Source organism: Cupressus sempervirens, chromosome 4 (genome assembly GCF_028749045.1).
Source record: "Cupressus sempervirens isolate cs-2001-9-10 chromosome 4, ASM2874904v1, whole genome shotgun sequence".
In the NCBI taxonomy this organism is placed as follows: domain Eukaryota; kingdom Viridiplantae; phylum Streptophyta; class Pinopsida; order Cupressales; family Cupressaceae; genus Cupressus; species Cupressus sempervirens.
This window is the reverse complement of record NC_143121.1, coordinates 399,582,539-399,604,337: the sequence shown is the minus strand read 5'-3', so window position 1 is coordinate 399,604,337 and position 21,799 is coordinate 399,582,539. Positions and strand designations below refer to the sequence as shown.

Genomic DNA, 21,799 nt, shown 5'->3' with positions numbered 1-21,799 from the left:
TTTTTTGAGAAGCCCATGTTACACAATATGAATGGATTACAAATAATAATGAGAAAAAAAATCATTATAAATTATTTTACCAATACATCATTAGTGCCTTAGAAAACCTTCTATGAATGTTGGAGCTAAGTTATTGACTTTCTAAAATAGATAACACCTTATTCCTAACTATCATGAACTATCTTGAATTTTACAATTACACAAAAAAAGTCACTTAGTTTATAAAACAAAAAAAAAACATATTACATAATATAGTTTAAAATCCAACCAATGTAATTCATCATTTCTTATTAATTTATCAAAGGAAAAATATTGATATTCAACCCTCAAATATATAAATTTATTAAATAATAATTAAAACTATTCTACTTATGTGATTTAGATTAAATCCAATGCTTAAATCATCATTATACTAAAAAGAACTACAAACTATGTAACATAAATGTTACACTTATTAAATATGGGGAGCTCATACCATCTTATTAATTAATATATCATGTATATTAAAAAAAAAAAAGTATTTGTAGAGGGATTCAAAATTAAATATGCAACGAGATCACCAAAAAGTTCATAAAGCAGGCCATAATTTCTTATAATTTTTCTTATAAAGACATTAAGATTTCTTTTAGAACTATGTTGGAATAGACACCATGTTACATTTTCTATAGGAGTTTCATTTGAAACACATTTATATAAATTCAAATGTCTCTCTCTTATTAGCTTCACATGGAATTTGGCAGCCATATTGGCAATCATGCTCAAAATAAAGAAGATAATATATTCCACTAATAAAATACATTTATGCAAATTCAAATGTCTCTCTTATTTGTTTCACATGGAATTTGGCAGCCATATTGGCAATCATGCTCAAAATAAAGATGATAATATATTCCACTAATGAAATACATTTATGCAAATTCAAATGTCTCTCTTATTAGCTTCACATGGAATTTGGCACCCATATTGACAATTGTGCTCAAAATAAAGAAGATGATATTTTGCACCCATCTTAGATAACAAAATCTAAAATCGATAAGGAGACCATTGTAATGAACTCTAAGCATTGGATCATGTATATTTTCTAACCTTTACGATAATTTTAATATATATTTAATGATTTAACATGTATAAATAGTGAAAGAAGACTCACAAGGTCTAGTATATAACAAATTCCCTTTTCTTTTCTTCCATTTTTTAAAAAAATATAGTTCCAAAATAAGTTAACATCATATTTAGTAAGATTTATCTATTAGTGTCAAATAATAAAAATCTAAGAACATTAAACTAATACAATATGTAACCTAAAATATAAGAGCGAAAACTTAGTGTTGATTTCTTACTCATGAAATGCCAACAACACTAGATTTTTCTCCTCAAAAGATTCATGTAATTTTATTATATTTTCTCCTAGGTTATAATATGCTTTAAAATATAAATTGAGTTAGAACCATGCATTTTTTAAAATATTATTAAACTAATTAATAATTACTATCATCTATTAGTATACATTTCAATTTATATAAACAATGTACATGCATTTTTTTGGGATACAAATACCCATGCATAGATGATTATTTTTGACAAAATATAATTAAAATATAAAAATAAATGTATTTCACATCATTCTATATAAAATATTACTATTGTCACATATGTCATAACAAACATCTTATTTGACGTTCATAAAAGCCTTAAATGCCTTTATATTTTATGTATTTGCATTTAGATAAAATTATTTATCCTAATTGATGGAGATATTTGCATAATGTCATTTACAAGGATATAGACAAATTGGAAGACCATTTATGAGAGTAGGGACTAGAAAGTAACATATTCGATCATCTTCAACTAGTTCCCACCTACATGCACATACCATCAATCATTTAAACTGGCCATCTCTTAATCCTTTAATCTAGGAATCATGATTTCTCTCCACAATTATATTAGAATTGATGTACTTTCAAGAATGATAGAAAATCTCACCTAAATTTAGTGAAAATTTTATGCAAGAAGAGAGCAATTTCAAATCTTTCCAAATGGCTTCCTGGACAAAGCCTAGCACCTCTCCCAAATGGCATATACCATGGATTTTTAGATAAAGCCTACAAATTAAATGATTAAATCAAATCAAATTCATATTATGTAGTACATAATATTATCCTTGGTTATATGACAATTTAAGTTCAAAAAATCAAGTTAGCGAATTGACATACTAGGGAAGGCTCATTTTTCCAATGCCATGGATTGAAAGTGAAAGGATCAAGGTAGTATTTTTTATCTAAATGCATGGAAACTAGGAGTACATACACTATCCATCCTTTGGGAATGACAAAATCTGCATTTGCGCTTAGTTAGCTTATAATAGTGTAACAATACACATATCAACTTGCTTTTCTTAAACAATATTAAACTTAAATTAAGACTTCACAAAATGAAACCTTTAAATTTAATAGTTTGTGTTGCTTCTCTATAAACCCCTTGGCCTACACTACCCAATCAAAGAGCTTCTTTTATCACCTAGAAATAAAATAAGTTTATACATATTAATGTCATTTTTATTTAATGATCATAATGAACAAAAGTTGTGATTTCATAAAAAGATCTAATAGTAATATTAAATATGTTGTTATATAATAGGAGTAGAAGATAGGGTTCTTTAAAATCAAACTTTATACTTACACAATGAGTGAATTTCATAGCTTGATAATTGTCCCATGTTATCTTTCTATTTCCAATATCATTCAACAAAGAATCATGTTCAGCTTGCTTAATCAAAATGTAAGTTAGATGTTTTGAATAATATCATGATAATTTTATTATTTGTGTGACAACAAGACATGACTTAAATCCTAAGAGTTATTAGTCGTACACATTTCACAATATATGCATAATATATTTTAAGAATTCTATGTTGTTTGTCTACTATGTACCAAATAGAAAGCTACCCTAAATATAACTAAAGATCTTGTCCCATAATTTGAAACCTTAGAACTTCAGTTTCAATGAACTCCTCACTAAGTTATTCAAGTAAAAAAGAACAAGTTTAAATTAAAAAAATCACAACTAAAACTAAAAGCACAGGTCATATCTCATTAATCTTATTTGATCATTTTATTGATTATTGGCACACTACTTATGCATAAATACCTAATAAGTTTTATTATTATAGAATCTATCTAAACTCTAACTAAATCCTCACTATGAGCTCCTCCATTGCCTGTGGGTTATCTGTGAGGAATTTAATAGAAAATGACATGGTTGTGAAAGAAGTTTCATAACCAGAAAACATCATAAATAATAAAAAATCTCCAATAATTTCATTTGACCATGACTCTTCTTTCAAAATTTTTGTCAAAAGGTCATTACGAATCACTTGAGGATTGTGTCTTCTCTCCTCTATGCACCCTTCAACCTTTCTTGTGAATGTTTCTCTTCCCTACATTTCTCATCAAATAAATTTAATATTTTATCCAAAAAAAATTATTGATCAAATATTAATAAAAGTAGATGTAATACCTTAATCCCTCTTTTATAATTAGATTCTAGAAATTTGATGGGGATTTGGAGGATAGCTAGCACATATGCCTCAAAAGCCTCATAGATTTCTTTTGAGTCTTCATATGGAGGTAAGTCCAATAACTTTTTTCCCATAATATACAAAAGAACCTCTATAGAAGAGATTATTAATGTCAAATAGAATCTTATAAAATTAATTGAACAAGTTCAATCTTCACAAAATTTCTAGTTTTGAGACTTATTTCATCTATATTCTTACAATTTATATATAAATATTAGAACTATATTTAATCTCATTTTTCATCATTATGAAAAATGAATACTAAATTAGATTTTTACATTAATTTTTTTATTTAAATACCTTTACTTTCTTTTATGGCTTAAAAATACATAAAACAATCGAAGGGATGTAGTCCAATTGGTTGAACACATTGAAATAAACATAGGTGCATACATTTGACATATTGAATCCCCCTATACATTACTACTTAGGTGATGGTGATTTATCATAGAAAGACATTTTGACTTAATTATCAATAACCTACTATATATAAATGAAAATACTAGCAATAATATATTCAAACTTAAATGTATAGAACAATAAAGCATTTAATTAATTAAAGACATCAAATATATACCTTATGACATTCATTTTGAAGAAGAATGACACCATTATTTTCCCATTTTTACATTGCTATAGTGAAGACATTTTGTATATCATCCATAAACCCTAATATAAGGTTCTCATTCTTGAGAAAATTGACAGTAGTTCCATGGAGTTTCCTTTGAAGATCACCATGGACATTGAGTATACCATATTTCCCAACAAGATCTTTGAAAGACCGGGGATAATTAGCTTGGAAAAACCTACCCTCATTTTGTAAAACATATTTATTGAACTCTAGATCTACTAATACAACCATGCATGATCTTCCAAAATAGTTTGTTCTAAAAACTAACCCATACCTGCATTATAACTCTCATTGCAAACTAACAATTAAGCTGAGATAATTCATTTCAAATGGTGATAAGAAAGAAAAATGAAAAGTAGATATTATTATTGCATTCATTTTCAAGAAAAATTCATTGATCTCTATTTCATGAGTACTGGTTCACAAGAATTCATTTATTATGAAAATGTGGATGAACAATACACTTAACACTCATTATAATAAGACAATATTCATAGAAGTGAAAGATTGAGCCTTTCGCCAAGAACAACTATTCTAATACTAATCCAATCTAAACACACTTAACCATAAATTTCTCTACAATTAAACCCACTTGAATTATTACCCACAAACATAAAAGAATTCAAAGATTCCAAAGGCCAAAGGTTACTAAGAATCAACTTTTACTGAAGATAAGGAAAAGTATATTTAGATAAATGTGATTGAAAAAAATGATTCAACATTGACTTCGACTTAGAATGGTCAAAGTTAAATGAGATGTCAAACTTTGACTTAGAATAGTTAACTTGGTATAATGAGATAAATAGATTTAAAAGTATTTTGAACTTCATCAAACAAATTTTGATCAAGCATTGACTTTGACTTAGAAAAGTCAAAGGTAAATGAGATCTTAAACTTTGAATTAGATTGGTTTAAGGTCTCTTAAGCTAGCACTAGAATTTGACTTAGAATGGTCAAAAACCCATTTGAGATTGATATATTAATCAATTTTGAACTTGATTGAACAAATATTGATTAGGAATTGACTTTGATTTAGAATTATAGAAGGTCTACTGAAGTTAAATTTGACTTAGAATGGTCAAAGGTAAATGTTATTTCAAACTAGATTAAGGAAAAATAAGTTGAAGATATAGGTTAGGACTTCCAGTATGGTATGGATCTAATGAAATTGACATGCCCCTAGTGGTAAGATTGTTAGAGTGGGGTTTTCGTCACACCAAAAGACCAATTTATTAGTGCCTAATATAACCACTAAACTTATAGTACACATGAGTTGGTTATGCCCATGTCACAAATCTTGAGGGGAGTGCTGAATTTTTTTCCAACAATCTCCCCCCTTAGCGTTACCCAAGGGTCTAAGGATTTGAACTTGTGTTCCATCTATGATACCACTTGTTAGAGTGGGGTTTTCATTGCACCAAAATACCTATCTATTAGTGTCGAATAGAACCACTCAGCTTATAGTACACATGAGGTGGTTAATCACTTATCACAAATCAATATGGGAGCATTAGACAAATTTCCAACAAAGATTTCCCTTAGCGATGATGACTTTTAGGTTCTAACATCGTAAAGCATTCATCCTACCTCCTTGGGAAAAAAATAAAAGAAATGATAGAATAGATTAGATGGCCTAAATAAAATTGATTAAGAATCAGTTTGATGTGATATTAGAAATTATATTGATCTAATAATGTGAGATTCACAAAATATTTAGATTGTTTTCTGCATCAATTTTAGGTCCTATTGACCAAGTTTTTCCTTCATTGACCAAAATTGAAAATTTGTGATATATCCTAGATTTTGATGAAAAAATATTTTGATATAGATTTTGAGTCATTATTGTGTCATTATGATGCTTGCACAAGGAGTTGATCATGTTGGTCCCAAAAATTTAAAATGCAATTTTCAACTATCTAATGATATTAAATTTTCATTTTGATTATGAATATAGAATGACAACCATCACAACCTTTGAAAAGTAGGTCAAAACCTATGTAAACCCTCATAAATCTCATCTTCTCATTTCATTTGGTTTATTTGTCTTTCCCATTTTTCTTAGTCATCATGGTGGTTCCTGTTTGCACTCACCATTTCAAGCTATTCGAACACCACAACCACCCGATCAACTACTTGTCTCTTGTGAGTGAATTCTAAAAAACCTTTTGAAATAAAATTTGTCACAATTCATTTGAAATTTTCATGTTTAGTTTTAGTTTTCTCACTTGCTCCCTTCTTTTCTTACATCACATAGTGAGAAAAATCTTATGACAAATCCCTAAGTCTCAAGTAGGGTGGACCCTCATGTTGTGCAAAAATCCCTAGAGAATATACTTATTTTTCTCTCCCCTTTAGTTTTTTCATGTGATTCTATTTTGTATCACGAAGAGTATATGTCTCCAATGTGAGATTTAGTGACATTTTTCATTCTTTTATTTACCCACACAAAAAGAGTGAGAAAATTTCTATGGTGTATAAGAACTATTTTTTCCTTTTTGTCTTTCGAGAATCTTCATATTCTATTTTTGTATTTGTGTATATGTTCACACTAGATATATATATATATATATATATATATATATATATATATATATATATATCTTTTTTGTTACCTTTTGCATGGATGATATAATGATTATTTTTATGTTTCTTTTATTTACAAGAGGACTTTCTAGATATTGCTCTCTTTTTTACATTTCCACCAATCTAGTGGCTCATGAGAGAGTTGAGTGGTGCTGAGGTTTCTTACATTTATACACTAGGCATGTTACATTTATTTGATATCAATAATAGTCAAGTGAATCATGGTCTACTTATTGCACTTGCCAAGCATTTCCATAGTGAAACAAATATATTTCACTTAACTCTCAGTGAGAAGACTATCACACTTGAGGATTTGTATCAAATATTGAGGACTCCCTTTAATGATTCTCACATACATTTTTTTTCACCAAATCATCCTCATATTCAATATTTCAAAGAGATTTTCCAATGTGAAATTATATTGGACTGATTTGTTCCTCAGGATGAGTTAGTCTACATATATGGTCAACAACATCATCTTGTAGTTGTACTTGAAGGTTTCTTGGGTTTCTTCCTCATACCTAATAGAGGTCAATATGGTCTCACCTGTGGATTGGGGAGATAGCCATAGACAATGTGTTATCATCAACTTGGATTCAATGTTGCTGGTGTATGATGGTGCACATGTATCATGATATACATGAGGTTATATACTTTTTCCCTAAGAGCATGATGGATGGTGGCATTTTGTTGAGGTGTATTTATGGGAGCACCTAGCTATTGCAACTCCTTTGTTTGAGGATAGATGATAGCCACTCAACCATATATTTGTTTGTATCAAGGAGACATAATCCAACCCATGCCATGTAACATATACTACTAGCATTGTTAGTTATGGTTTCTGTTACTTGATGTCCTTGGCTAGGAATAGAGCCTTGGGATAATCCTCATACACATTTGGGATACATGTTGGATTTACAACCACTGATTGATCATTCAGTTCAACACATTGAGAGATTCATACTAATCTATGTCTGATGGAAGTTCATTGGCAACAAGATATCTCAAATGAGTATTATAGATATGCCTTCTTCTTTGAGAAGCTGAAGGAGGGTTCATCTCTATGACTAGATCCTATGAGAAGCATGATATATTTTTGTGATCTTTCCATTGTGAGATGGGAATATTTTTTTGAGGTTACAGATGTTTGAGTCACTCCCAACTATAGGGAGTAATTGGTGTTGGAAAGGAAGATTGTTCAAGTATAGAAATGAAAGAGATTGATGAAACCTATCATTAAATAATTATTATTTTGTCACTGATTTCAAACCTGATACTTGCTCATGAGACAACTACTAATTTGGTCTTAGTTCTATCATTTGATTGATCAATGAAGAGGATTTGAACCATTGGAGTTTGGCCATAAAAATTTGACATCAATTTTGTTTGCAACACTTTCCTTTAATGGGGTTGCTCATTTTTACAGTATAAACATTACATTAACTTTAAGAAATGATGGAATATCATAGATACTTGTTTCTATTGGAAATAATCAAGACTAGTTGGTTACTAAGAGGGGAGGGGTGAATGAGTAACCTCAAAAACTTTTAACAAATTTAGCACATAATTCATTCACCATTAACTCATCTAATCTACTGCATGCATGAGAAACTAAAAGATAAAAATTCATGGCACATGAACACAATATTTGGTGACCTAGAAACCTTCCAAATAGAAAGTAAAACTGGGGTGGGGATGATGCCCACAAAACTTCAATACTATAGCATAAAGTTGGTCGATTAAGGTTTACATTGATCACTTCTAATCATCTACCCTATTAGGAGCAATTAGGATTGCTAAGTCCACATTGTTAGAAGATTTACAAACATACAATGAAGTATGCACTTTGTTAAGAGATTTAAAGAAAAGACTACTAAGTTTGCCCTATTAAAGGATTTGAAAATGATTCACCTGTTAGGGTGAACTAGTAGATCTGACTTACCACTTGATTGTTGATTAGATCCTTGAAGTACAAATCACCTCTTGTGATAGATAAGGCTTGATTGTTGGCTTTCATTTACATTCACTCTCCTCAAAAAAAATCATTCACTTCTACATTCATTCATTACTTCTATTGGGTATAATATAATACATTACATATATACCATTCCAATTTTCATATTTACAAGGTTGGCTAAAACACAAGATAACACAAATATTACTAAGTCAGCCCAATAGTAAAACAAACTTGGGTTCTAAAACTTACTTGGTGAATTTTTTATACTCGACATCCACTCGATTACTTGTCATCATCATGCATCTAGTAGACGTAGATGCTTGGTCCATACTAATAACCCAACGTAGCTTCAAACTCGATGACCATTAGAGACTTAGTAGATATGGTGTAACTTAGTAGAAGTTAAATACCAAGTTTACCTTGCTACCACTCGGTAAACTCTACTCATCCCATCACTTGGTTGGCACTAGCTTCATATCACAAGAACTGATGACTTAGTAGACACTATGAAACATAGTAACTACTGAACTATTTAGTGATAATTGCTAGACTTTAGACTACCTATTTTCACTCAGTAGCCTCTGGAATGCTCAATGTGAATTGTGAGACCTGGAAACCACTGAATTGCTCAGCAAACAAGGGAGACTAGATGATGAACTTGGTAACCATACAGAATTGTGAATAATTGTTTTCACTAATGACAAACATAACTTAATGCCAAGAATCTCCCCCTTTGGCATTAGTGACAAAAACACTTATTAGCCAAAACTTATGTACACTGACATATTGAATTTTTATTTTTCAAAATTTGTCTTTGGGATGCATATGCACATATCTCCCCCATACAATGTACATAGTATATAAGAAATAATATCAAACTAAGTGTATATACAAATATGTCTCCTTCTTAATATATATTCACAGTCTCTCCATAGTCTCTCCCTTTACATGTTTATACACATAGTCTCTCCCCCTTTTCGACAATAATGCCAAAGATTTATACAAATTATTTATACAAAGAGACCAAAATGTGAAAGAAACTTAGAGTGTACCTTGAGAATAAGAGCTAATGTCTTATCCTACTTTTCTTGCAAAATTTTGCAGGTTTGAAGTGCCACTTGAACTTCTATTGAGAGTTCAATCATATGATCTACAATTGAAGATTGTTATCATGGATCAATGATTTTGAATAAGCAATGTGCTTTTTCATTATGTCCATGATTGGAAGGATCATGCTTTGGATGTCTATTAGAGTAGACTAGATCCTTGCTTCCTCTCTCGGTAATTCAGCTTGCATATCTAATAGGAATCTGATCTTTATGTGATGTGACAAGCTTGAGCTAGGGTCAAGCTACAATTCTTGAGCACTGGCTTTTAGATCTTCATCTATCTTATTCAGTTTTCCTTTTATCTCCTTTGTATACTTAGTAACATCATATAGCTTGGAAAAAGTGATGTTACATTTGTGTAAGAATTTTCAAGATTAATCAAATTTGAGGATAGTTCTACCTAATGTATGGCAATATGTTGAGCAATGTGCTCAAGCACTTTATTATCAAACTTTTTCTCTGCCTTCTTTATAAATTTATCCTATCTAGTAGAATCCTCATTGAATTTATGTACTGATCCCTCTAATTGTAGTAAAATATGTTAGGATGAATCAACATCAACAACTATAGCTTCTGTTATGATAGTCTTTGCATTGTCAATTATTTGGAATTCTTTGTCTCTTTCTACTCTTAGCTATTTCTATCTAGCCTTCTGTTCAAGAAGTTGGCTAACCAATCTCATCTCTTCCACAATAGTAGTATAAAAATCTAGCTTTGGAATTTCAATTTCCTTGTCCAAATATATATCTTCATCAATTTCTTTTCTAGTAATCAGAAGTTTAAGTAGTGCCTTTGGTTCTACTTCTGATATTACTACTTTAGACTTTGAGACAGAAATAATTGTAGAAATAGTAGGACTTGCTATGAAAAATTGAATATGGCCTACTAATGAAATACTAACTGGGGCACAAGAAGAATCCAAAATTGATGTACTTCCCAAAATTGATGTATTCATAGGTGGAACACTGATAGGAGTACTTACAATAGGAGCACTTACAGGAATTTACAAAACCAAAGTAGAAAAAATTGTATAACTTGATGTTGTACATTCTATGGATGTCCCTGACTCAGGAGTTGAAGAAGAGGAGGGATGCAGCTTGGTGGATGAAGTGGTAGACACTTCCATTAGTGACACCTGGAGCTAAGAAGGAACAAAGAGTGATTGGGTAGGTGATATAACTATTGTGGTCACAATCACACTTGTTGAAATATCTCCATTGATGATACTATAGATTATGCTGGAGAGTGAGGAAGGGAGGCAATGACTTGTGTAGCAATCCTCACTAGATCAATTTCTTCATCTTCTTCTTCTTGCCTATCTTCATCCTCAGCTTCATCCTCTTTCTCTTCTTCACCATCCTTCATCAAATCTTGATAATCTTTAGCACTTACAGTGACACAAGGAGTATTGTCTTCCCCATTATCCTCATCCTTGTCACTATCGTCATCCTTGATTTACACTGGATCCTTACTCAGCTTAGGAAGATGGAACAGATCCTTCTATACATCTGTAGCATTCTTCACAACATGTTCAACATTTTTCATTAAGACAAGACAAGTATTAAACTTTAAAATCATTCTATTTTCAATGTCTTTTAATGCTTTCTTCACCTTTGCATGTGTTAAGTTGGGCACCAATTGCTTTAAACTTTGAGAAAATATATCCTTGACAGTATGAATGGTGTTATCCCATCTAACCTTGATCTTGTTTGATAGAATTTCAAGAACTTGTGAAGCAAACTAATTCGGAGAGAATTTCCATTTGCCTAACTTTTCCATGATTAGATCTTCAATCTCTTTCTATTCTGTAAGTGTCCTAGTTTCATATTTGAGTTTCTTGAAGTTGTTTATACCAACACCTTCTCTTAATTGCTTCAATCTTTCTTTGTATGTGGGAGGAAGTTGGTAAAATTCAACTTCACTTTCATCTTTTCCTACTTTCTTCTTAGATCTCCTTGTAAACACAGTTGTAGAGGGCTTGGGTGGCTTGGTGATAATCACCTTGCCTTTCTTTCTCACTGGTTCTTCCTCTTTTATTAATTCTTCTTCTTCATTCTCAGATTCCTCTTCATCTTCACCTTTGCCGTTAGTAATCATAAGAGGGGCTTCAACAATTTTTAGTTTTTCTACCCTCTTCTTACCTCTGTTGAGTGCCTGGGGAATCTTAATTCCAAGCTCTATTCCAGTTTTAGCTTCGTCATAAGTTCCAAAGATAGGTATCCTTGGATCTACTATCTCATTCACCAGGGCTTCAATTATATCCTTTGCCTCATCAATTTTGACCTCATAGGGAAGAGGTTTTACCCATGCTACTCTAGGCCTAACTACCTGGATATATACTCTGTCATAGTTAACCATAAAACATACATCATCTTTGTAATCTTCAACTAGTTTTGGAGGAATTTAGAACCTGTTGTTCATCTTCTCCTTAAAAACCTCAAAATAGTTATCCATTATGCTATCAAAATTCTCACCCATTTCTGCAATAAACTCATTAATCTAATACAAAATAGGAGTGTCCTTTCTCTATACTACTAAGCCTTTAGAGGAGAAAAACTTTTGAACATAACTGAATAGACAAGTTAGCAAAGAACCAAATTTACAAGGACTATTCTTTGAAGTTTAGATGCTATCCATATTCTTATTCAATTGTTTCAACATTAGGTCTATCAGGTCAAATTCCAAATTCTTCTTAACAACTTTATATGCTAAGTCCATAGCCTCACACGACACACTATTCAGTCAACTAGAGATGTGTATCTTATGTGTAATAATATGAATACCAAATCTAAGTTCCACATCAGATACATCGTTGATTTTTAGTCCTCTACCATCCCACTCGGCCAGGGTTTTCTTTTGAAGCTCTTCCCAAACTAGGGTTTTTCTTGTTTTAACCTTGTTTAGCATAGGGAGACCCATGATTCTGTGAATCATTTTCTTTGTGATCAAGACTGGTTGGTCTAACCACAACTGACCATTATGTACATGGCTCAAAATATACCTAATCCATTTTATCTAAAATTTTCATGGTAGGTATGGGATATGGGTTAAACCTTTGACCTCTAAATGTTTATGCTCAGGTTTGAGAGACCCATCAACACACATTTCTCCTAGGGCACTATCCATTTCTAGGGTTTTGATTTCTTGCACAACACTTTTGAAATGAGTACAAATATCATTTATAAGGAGTACCTTTTCTAGGATTTGTGATTAAGCTCCATTAGGGTCGAGTGACTCTGCGATCACTGAAACTGATTTGAAATTTAGGTCTTTCCATTCAGTGTCTCACACCAACATCTCTGAACCTTTCTTTTCCTTGTTGCTACTACTACTATTGGATGCCATGATCGCTTAGTAGATTGAGAAAATTCCTTGAAAATATTTGCTGCAAATTTTGCTCTAGATTGCTTGAATGCTCTATGAATTACTCTACTCTGGATATATTGAATTCGTAGTGGAAATGAAGTCAAAAATTTTCCTTTTTGATGAAAATCTTCCATTAATTCTTGGTGCACTAAGATCCATAATGACATAGTGCATGACAGATTGTCATCCACTAACTATGCAAATTACTCAATAGAACCTTGTGACTCAACAATCAAACAAAACTTTATTACTCTTAACCTTGTACAGTAGAGCCTATGACTCAACCTTGCTCGGTGATAACTGATCTTACTTGGTGAATACTGATGTTGAATTCTCCTGATCCCTCTATATCTAGAATACTAATTAGGATCTTTCCTTTCTCTTATTGGAACTACTTGAGATATGACCGTGAGAATATAGTTCCAGTTCTTCCTTAAGAACTTAATTGGAAATGATGGAGTCGTCCACTTCTTGAGTGACTTCACTACCATGACTTGAACTGGTTTCCTTAGTAGATTTAGGAATCCACTATTGTCTCATCTATTTCCTGATGTTATTAGCTTTTTCTTTCTTTCCATCTTCAATTATACCTATATTCATGCAATTCTTGTCCATATGACCAAGTTTAGTACATGTGTAACATCTTATGGTAGTATCCTTCTTTCTCAAGTGATGTCTTGCACAATTTATGCCAATGTGTCCATATTCTCCACATTAATAATATATACACCAAGTATTGCAGTCCCAACCAAATATTGCCTTTACAAATTGTTCAGCTGGATTGAATGGTTTAGATCTGCATTCAGATGCCTTGTGACCTTGTTTCTTGCATTTGTGACATTTGTCTTCAACTTTTGGTTTCTCCTTGCATTCATTAGCTTTATGACCATGCTGATTGCAATTGTATCATTTTCCATTGAATTTTGCCTTTCCAATGCTCCAACATTTATTTGATGTATGACCTATCTTCCCACAGTAATTTCAAGTAGGTTTTTTATTCCTTTGAACACCTTGTTTGAAGGATTCACCTTCTTCTTTGTATCCAAGTCCTACTTTACCTTTTTGCCTATGAAGATTTTGCTCATTTTTCTAATTCAACTGGTTCATGTCTTCTTGGGATTTCATCATTCTCTCATTGACTTGTTTTTTAGTGTTTAGGTTATTTTTCAACCTTTCACTGATTTTCTTTTTAGATCTCAGCTCATTTCTTGTTCTTTCATTGAAATGTCTTTCAAAATTCAGATCATTTCTTATTCTTTCATTTTCTGCTCTAAGAATCATGATTTCTTCATTTGCATTGGAGATTTGATCAATAAGGTCTTCATGCTAAAGGAATTGATTTTGATCTTCATTGTTCCTTGCCTCCAAGTCTTCTTTTTCCTTATTTCTCTATTCCAAAATTTCACATAATCTTATTGATTGAATTTCTTTTTCTCTTTTGAGTTTCCTTACTTCTTCTTGCAGAGATCCATTCTTTTCTAGGAGTTATTTGATTGCATTGTTTGCTTCATTTGAACTACTTGAAGGGAAAAAGTCTTCAATCTTCTCTTCAACATATTTATGTTCATTCATTTGATTTGCAAGTTCCTTCCTTCTTTTTAGGGATTTTGAGAGATGTTCTTTTGCTTCCTTGAGTTGAACTATGGCCATCTCCAAATCTAGCTTTTCATTTTCAATTGCTTTGTCAAGTTTGAATATCTCTATTGTCCTTTGATATTTTCTCAAATTGTTACACTTTATCCTAAGAACCGCAAAGCTCTAATACCAAATGTTGGAAATAATCAAGACTAGCTAGGTTACTAAGAGGGGAGGGGTGAATGAGTAACCTCAAAAACTTTTAACAAATTCAACACATAATTCATTCACCATTAACTCATTTAATCTACTACATGCATGAGAAACTAAAAGATAAACATTCATGGCACATGAACACAATATTTGGTGACCTAGAAACCTTCCAAATAGAAAGTAAAATTGTGGTGGGGATGATGCCCACAAAACTTCAATATTGCAACATAAAGTTGGTTGGTTAAGGATTACATTGATCACTTCTGATGATCTGCCCTGTTAGGAGCAATTAGGATTACTAAGTCCACCTTGTTAGAGGATTTACAAACATACAATGAAATATGCACTCTGTTAAGAGATTTAAAGAAAAGACTGCTAAGTCTACACTATTAAAAGATTTGAATTTGATTCATCTATTAGGATGAAACAATAGATCTGACTTACAATTTGATTGCTGATTAGATCCTTGAAGTAAAAATCACCTCTTGTGATAGATAAGACTTGACTCCTCCTTATTTGACCTTGTTGAATACCTTGCTCTGCTGCTGACTTTCATTCACATTCACTCTCCTCAAAAATAATCATTCACTTCTACATTCATTCATTACTTCTATTGGGTATGATATAATACATTACATACATACCATTCCAATTTTCATATTTACAAGGTCAGCTAAAACACAAGATAACACAAATATTATTGAGTTGACCTAACACAAATATTACTGAGTTGACCCAATAGTAGAACAAACTCAGGTTCTGAAACTGACTTGGTGAATTTTTGATACTCGGTGTCCACTGCATTACTTGGCCTCATCATGCATTTGGTAGAAGTAGATGCTCGGTCCATACTAATCACACAACATAGCTTCAAACTTGGTGACCATTAGAGACTCGATAGATATGGTGTAACTTAGTAGAAGCTGAATAGCAAGTTTACCTTGCTATCACTCGATAAACTCTACTCATCCCATCACTCGATTGACACTGGCTTCACATCATAGGAATTGATGACTCGGTAGACATTGTGAAGCATGGTAACAACTGAACTTCTCAGTGATAACTATTGGACTTCACACTACCTGTTTTCACTCGGTAGCCTTTGGAATGCTCACTGCGAACTATGAAACCTGGTAACCACTGAATTTCTCGGCAAACACTGGAGACTAAATGATGAACTCAATAACCATACAAAATTGTAAATAAGTGTTGTCATTAATGACAAACATAACTTAATGCCAACAATTTCCTCTTCCAATATCCCCCTTGGAGAAGCTCAAACATAAATCTTTTATCCATTTTCTAATTCATCAAATATATTATTTTATAAACTTGTCTAAAAGATAGGAAAATAATATTAACTAATAATTCTATTCACAACCTAAATTTAAAGATGGTAGGGATACCCATCACACATTAGAAAAGGATTACAAATGATAGTGAGAAATAAATATTCCAAATTACTTTCCCAATACATTATTACTACCTTAGCAAACCTTCTAGGAATTTAAGAATGACTTTGATTGAATTTACAAGGTAACTGACACTTATTACTATCAATCATCAAGTATCTTGAATTTACAATTAAAGAAAAATAAAATCACTTAACTTATACAAAACAATAATGAACAACATATTACATACCTCATTTAAATTCTAATCAATTTAATTTATTATTTATAATTAATTTACATTAAAAAGGGATTAAAAATTGGCCCAAATATATTAATATTCAAAACTATTCAACTTATACAATTAATTATCTAATGACCACTTGTATAAGTCCAATTCTTAAAACATTATTATAATAAGAAATCAAAGGCATAATAACACAATTATCAAATATTGGGGCTCACATTCCTATCAATGAATATTTTATGTACATCATAATTGGATATTTGTAGACAGGTTAAAGATTTAATATTCAAGGAGTTGAACCAAAAAATAATTAATCAAACTACTATTTGTTAGAGCTTTTGTGATGAACACACATAATTATTTTAAGTAAAATACATTTATACAAACCATAATTTTAGTTTATCAACAACTCTAGTTTTTTAATCTAAGTAGTCCATGTTTGGTCATAATATATTTTTTCCTAGAAACTATAATAGTTTTTAAATATAACTTGGATTATAGCCACAAATATTTTTTAATCCTATCAAACCAAATTATGATTACTATAATCTATTAGTATAAATTCCAATTTCTATAAACAATGTTTGTGCATAGATATTTTTTATTTATTTTATGATCTTTTGAGATACTTTATATCAAAATAATTATAAACAAAATCTATGGTTTAATTCAAAGTTATTCTATGGTATAAAATAGTATTAATATCACATATGTGATAATAAAAAACCTCTTATTTGATGTTCATATGAGCCCTAAATACCTATATATTTTAGATGTTTACATATAGCTGAAATTAAAATTTTCTACTTTAGCAATAGAATTGCCCAATGTCATTTGCGAGCATATAGGCGAATTGGAAAACCCTTTACAAGAGTAGGGACAGGAAAGTAACATATCCGGTCATCTTCAATTGGTTCCCACCTGCATGCACATACCATCAATCATTAGCATTAGCCATATCTTATTTTGTAATTCAAATATCACTATTTCATTCCATTACGATATTATAATGCATGCATTTTATAAAAAAAATTGAAAAACTCACTTAAATTTAGTAATGAAGTTGTGCAAGAAGAGAGCAATTTCAAATCTTGCCAAATGGTTTCCTGGACAGAGTCTAGCACCTCTCCCAAATGGCATATACCATGGATTTTCAGACAAAATCTACAAATTAAAAGAATAAATTTAATCAAATTATCATTATGTTGTACATAATATCATTCATAGTTTCTAGAAGTTTATATTTAAATAAACAAAGTTACATACGAGGGAAGACTCGTTTTGCCAACGCCATGGGTTGAAAGTGAATGGATCAGGGTAGTATTTTTCATCTAAATGCATGGCAACTAGGATTACATACACTGTCCATCCTTTGGGAATAACAAAATCTGCATTTGCACTTAGTTAGTTTTAAATAGTGTAACATTAGACTTATAGACTTCCTTTCCTTATGCAATATCAAATTGAAGATTTCACATAATAGAACCTTTAAACTTAATATTTTGTCTTGCTTCTCTGTAAACCCCTTGGCCTGCACTACCCAATCGAAGAGCTTCTTTTATCACCTAGCAAAAATCAAATCAAAGAAATCAATGTCAATTTGTATTTAATGATAATGAACCAAGTTGTGATCTCAAAAAGAGATATTAATACAAATATTATATAATATAGGTAAAAAATATTGATCTTTAAAATTAAATTTTGTACTTACACAATGAGTGAATTTCATATCTTGATAGTTGTCCCATGTTAGCATTCTATTTCCGTTCTCCTTTAATAGAGAATCATGCTCAGCCTGCTTAATGAAAATATAAGTTAGGTATCTTACTAAAATGTTTGCAATAAATTAATTATTCACAACCATAAGACATGACTTAAGAGTGATAAGTTGTATGTACTTCACTTTCTTTTTATATATATATATATCATTTTGAGACATTTAGTTTATTTGTCTCCTATCTACCAACTTAAAAATTACCATATATTTAGATCCACTTCACTAATTTTAACCCTTAGCACTTCCATATTTTAACCTTTAGCACTTGAATTTCAAGGACCAAGTTATTTTTATTAAAAGAATCTAAGTTGTTCTTTTCACAAGTGAACACACAACAAACATCTTATAAATTGCATTTGATATTGTTATCCACCTCAGTATACTACTCATGCTAATTTTGAATAATTTTTACCAACAAATAATCTATCATTTTAATTTTCAACTATAGCTAAATGCTCACCATGAGCTCCTCCATTGCTTTTGGGCTATCTGTGAGAAATTTAATAGCAAATGCCATGGTTGTGGATGAAGTTTCATAGCCAGCAAACATCATAAATAATAAAAAATCTCCAATAATTTCATTTGACCATGACTCTTCTTTCAAAATTCTTGTCAAAAGATCATTATGAATCACTTCAGGATGATGTCTTCTTTCCTCTATACACTCTTCAACCTTTCTTAGGAATGTTTCCCTTCCCTGCATTACTCATCAAGAAACATTAATATTTTATTGAACCAATTTTTAATTGATCGAATATAATAAGATTAAATTATGTACCTTAATTCCTTTTGTGTAATTAGATCCTGGGATTTTGATGGGTATTTGAAGGATAGCTAACACATATGCCTCAAAAGCCTCATAGATTTCTTTTGAATCTTCATAAGGAGGTAAGTCCAACAACTTTTTGCCCATAATGTTCAAGAGAACCTAAAAAGAAGATTTATTAAATGTTAAACATGTTATAATAATTATATTACAATATACATAAATATTTTGGCACATCAATTAGAGAACTTCAATCAGAACAAAATTTCAGATTTCTTGAGACTTATTTCTTCCACATATTTGCAATTTCTATATAAATATTAGAACTATATTTAATGTCACTTTTGTTTCTTTAAATATTTGTGTTCTCTATTACTACTAAATTAAAAGAACAATCAAAAGAAATATTTCAATAAGTTGAGGAGTTAAAAATTGAAATACACGTTGACTCAAATAATTATAAACTACTATATATAAATTAAAAAATTGACATTTATATATTCTAATTTATTTCTACAATTTTTAAAAAGGAATTAATTAAAGACATGAAACATATACCTTATGACATTCCTTTTGAAGAAGAATGACACCCTTATTTTGCCATTTTTGCATTGCTACAGTGAAGACATCTTGTATATCATCCATAAACCCTGACATAAGGTTCTCATTCTTGAGCAAATTGGCAGCAGTTCCGTGGAGCTTCCTTTGAAGATCACCATGGACATTGAGTATACCATATTTCCCAACAAGATCTTTAAAAGACTGGGGGTAATTGGCTTGAAACAACCTGCCCTCATTTTGCAAGACATATTTATTGAACTCTGGATCCACTGATATAATCATGCGTCTTCTTCCAAACAAGTTTGTGCGGAAAACTGGTCCATACCTGCATTTGAAATCATCTCAATTTTTTCATTGCCAACTAACATAGAAACTTAGAGGATCCTTTTCAATAATATAATTTTCAAGTAATATTGATGTATGTTTCATCTGTACTAGTTCATAAAAACTCATTTTCCTTGAGAATGAGAATGAACAATACACATAGCACCTATTGTAACTAGACGATGTTCATAAAGGTCAAACATTGAGGATCAGACCCTTAAACATCACACGAAGTTAAAATTGACAATTTACCACTTTTAGCTTAGGAATCAAGTCTTGATGTGTGATGTTTTAGCCATCCAAACATTAAACCCTCTATAAACATCCCCAATTTTAGTACTACTCCAATTCAAATACACTTAACCATAGAATTTCTCTACAATTAAGCCACTTCGCTTATTTCCCAACAAGATCTTTCAAAGACTAGGGATAACTGGCTCGAAACAGCTTGCTCTCATTTGACAGAACATATTCACTGAACTCTTAATCCAGTGATATAACCATACGTATTCTTCCGAACAAACTTGTTTGAAAAGCTGATCCATACCTGCATTATAAATCATCTTCATTTTCTCATCCCCTACTAACATAGAAGTTTGGAGAATCCATTTTAAATGATAACAAGAAACCATAATGATAAGAAGAAGATCTCACATTTCAGTTATACAGTTTTCAAGTAAAATTCATTGGTTTATGTTTTATGAATAGTGGTCATAAGAACACATTTTTTAGAAGAATGAATGATATTAGGTGATGTTTGTAGTAGTAAAACATTGTGTCTTACGACAAGATGACCATCTTAATACTACTCCAATTCTAGCACACTTAATAGTAATTCTTTCATAAGATTATTCCCATTTAACTTAACCGAAATGAAATTGAATTTATAACGAACATTTCCAACAGAGTTAGAAAAGAGTTTTAATGCCCACGGTTTTGGAAATCAGCCCTGAGACAGATTTAACACAGCAAGAGGGATAATATAAAAAGAAGCAGATATAATTACCTATTTTCATGATCTTGAATGAATTTGCGTGGTTGAAGAGATCTGAGACCTCGGTAGAAACTGACGGATTCTCCAATGACTGGCCATCCAGTGGATCCACGTGGCAGTGACATTTCCTGGCCCTTGCTGTTTCCTGACCATATTTTCCATACAAACAATGTCACACAAAACACTACTCCCATCACAACCCAATACAAATATGTCCCCTCCATTTTTCAAAGCTGTCAAGAAAAGACTGAAAGTTCATACTCTCTGAGCTCGAAGAGGTCTCCTTAAATACATTTTTCAACTCTCGTTTAATGAAATATAATAATTTCAAACTGGTTTAAATTTCTTCAATTAATAAAGATGCTTTTTATTGTTGTTTTGTTGCGTTGAGGTGTCACATATCAGATCTTGATTGTAAGTTCCTCCCTTGACCTCGATTGTCTTGTTCGTACAGGTCTCTCGATAGATGAATGCTGTCCATCATTTACCGTTGTTTTCGGGCGGAAGAATTTAATTCGCGCATCATTTTAGGAGCAACTTAAGCTAATATATTTGGTTTATAATCATAGTGTTTTTTTTGGTACAAAGTTCCGTGAGAATGGAACTTAAGACTTCCTTGGAATATCTTTGAAGAATAGCTTTTGTTTTATTATAATAATGGAACTTCACTCTAAATATGTGTTGGTGGTTGAAATAGCATAACAAAGTGGTACTACCCTTTTTGACTT

At 31.2% G+C, this 21,799-nt stretch overlaps 1 protein-coding gene and 1 pseudogene across 1 annotated transcript; both read right to left on the bottom strand.

Annotated features, from left to right (window-relative positions):
• Nucleotides 1-1,768: 1,768 nt before the first annotated feature.
• On the bottom strand, nucleotides 1,769-13,202 carry LOC149561737 (cytochrome P450 720B2-like; annotated as a pseudogene).
• Nucleotides 13,203-17,293: 4,091 nt separating this feature from the next.
• On the bottom strand, nucleotides 17,294-21,346 carry LOC149561736 (cytochrome P450 720B2-like). Its single transcript, XM_089825284.1, has 9 exons — nucleotides 21,084-21,346; nucleotides 19,751-20,078; nucleotides 19,205-19,354; nucleotides 18,887-19,123; nucleotides 18,361-18,444; nucleotides 18,136-18,214; nucleotides 17,916-18,037; nucleotides 17,695-17,813; nucleotides 17,294-17,570 (listed from the first exon to the last, which is right to left on the bottom strand). Exons 1-9 carry the CDS (start codon nucleotides 21,293-21,295, stop codon nucleotides 17,480-17,482), a joined length of 1,422 nt encoding a protein of 473 aa, XP_089681410.1. The 5' UTR covers nucleotides 21,296-21,346; the 3' UTR covers nucleotides 17,294-17,479.
• Between the last annotated feature and the right edge of the window lie 453 nt (nucleotides 21,347-21,799).

Bases quoted from the DNA above. Each gene is read 5' to 3' on its own strand.
- LOC149561736 (XM_089825284.1), bottom strand. From the start codon at position 21,295: ATGGAGGGGACATATTTGTATTGGGTTGTGATGGGAGTAGTGTTTTGT. The intron at 20,079-21,083 runs GTAATTATATCT...TTTCAAATGCAG, and splicing joins ATTCAAGATCATGAAAATAG to GTATGGACCAGTTTTCCGCA. The intron at 17,571-17,694 runs GTGAGTTTTTCA...ATGTGCATGCAG, and splicing joins AACTTCATTACTAAATTTAA to GTGGGAACCAATTGAAGATG.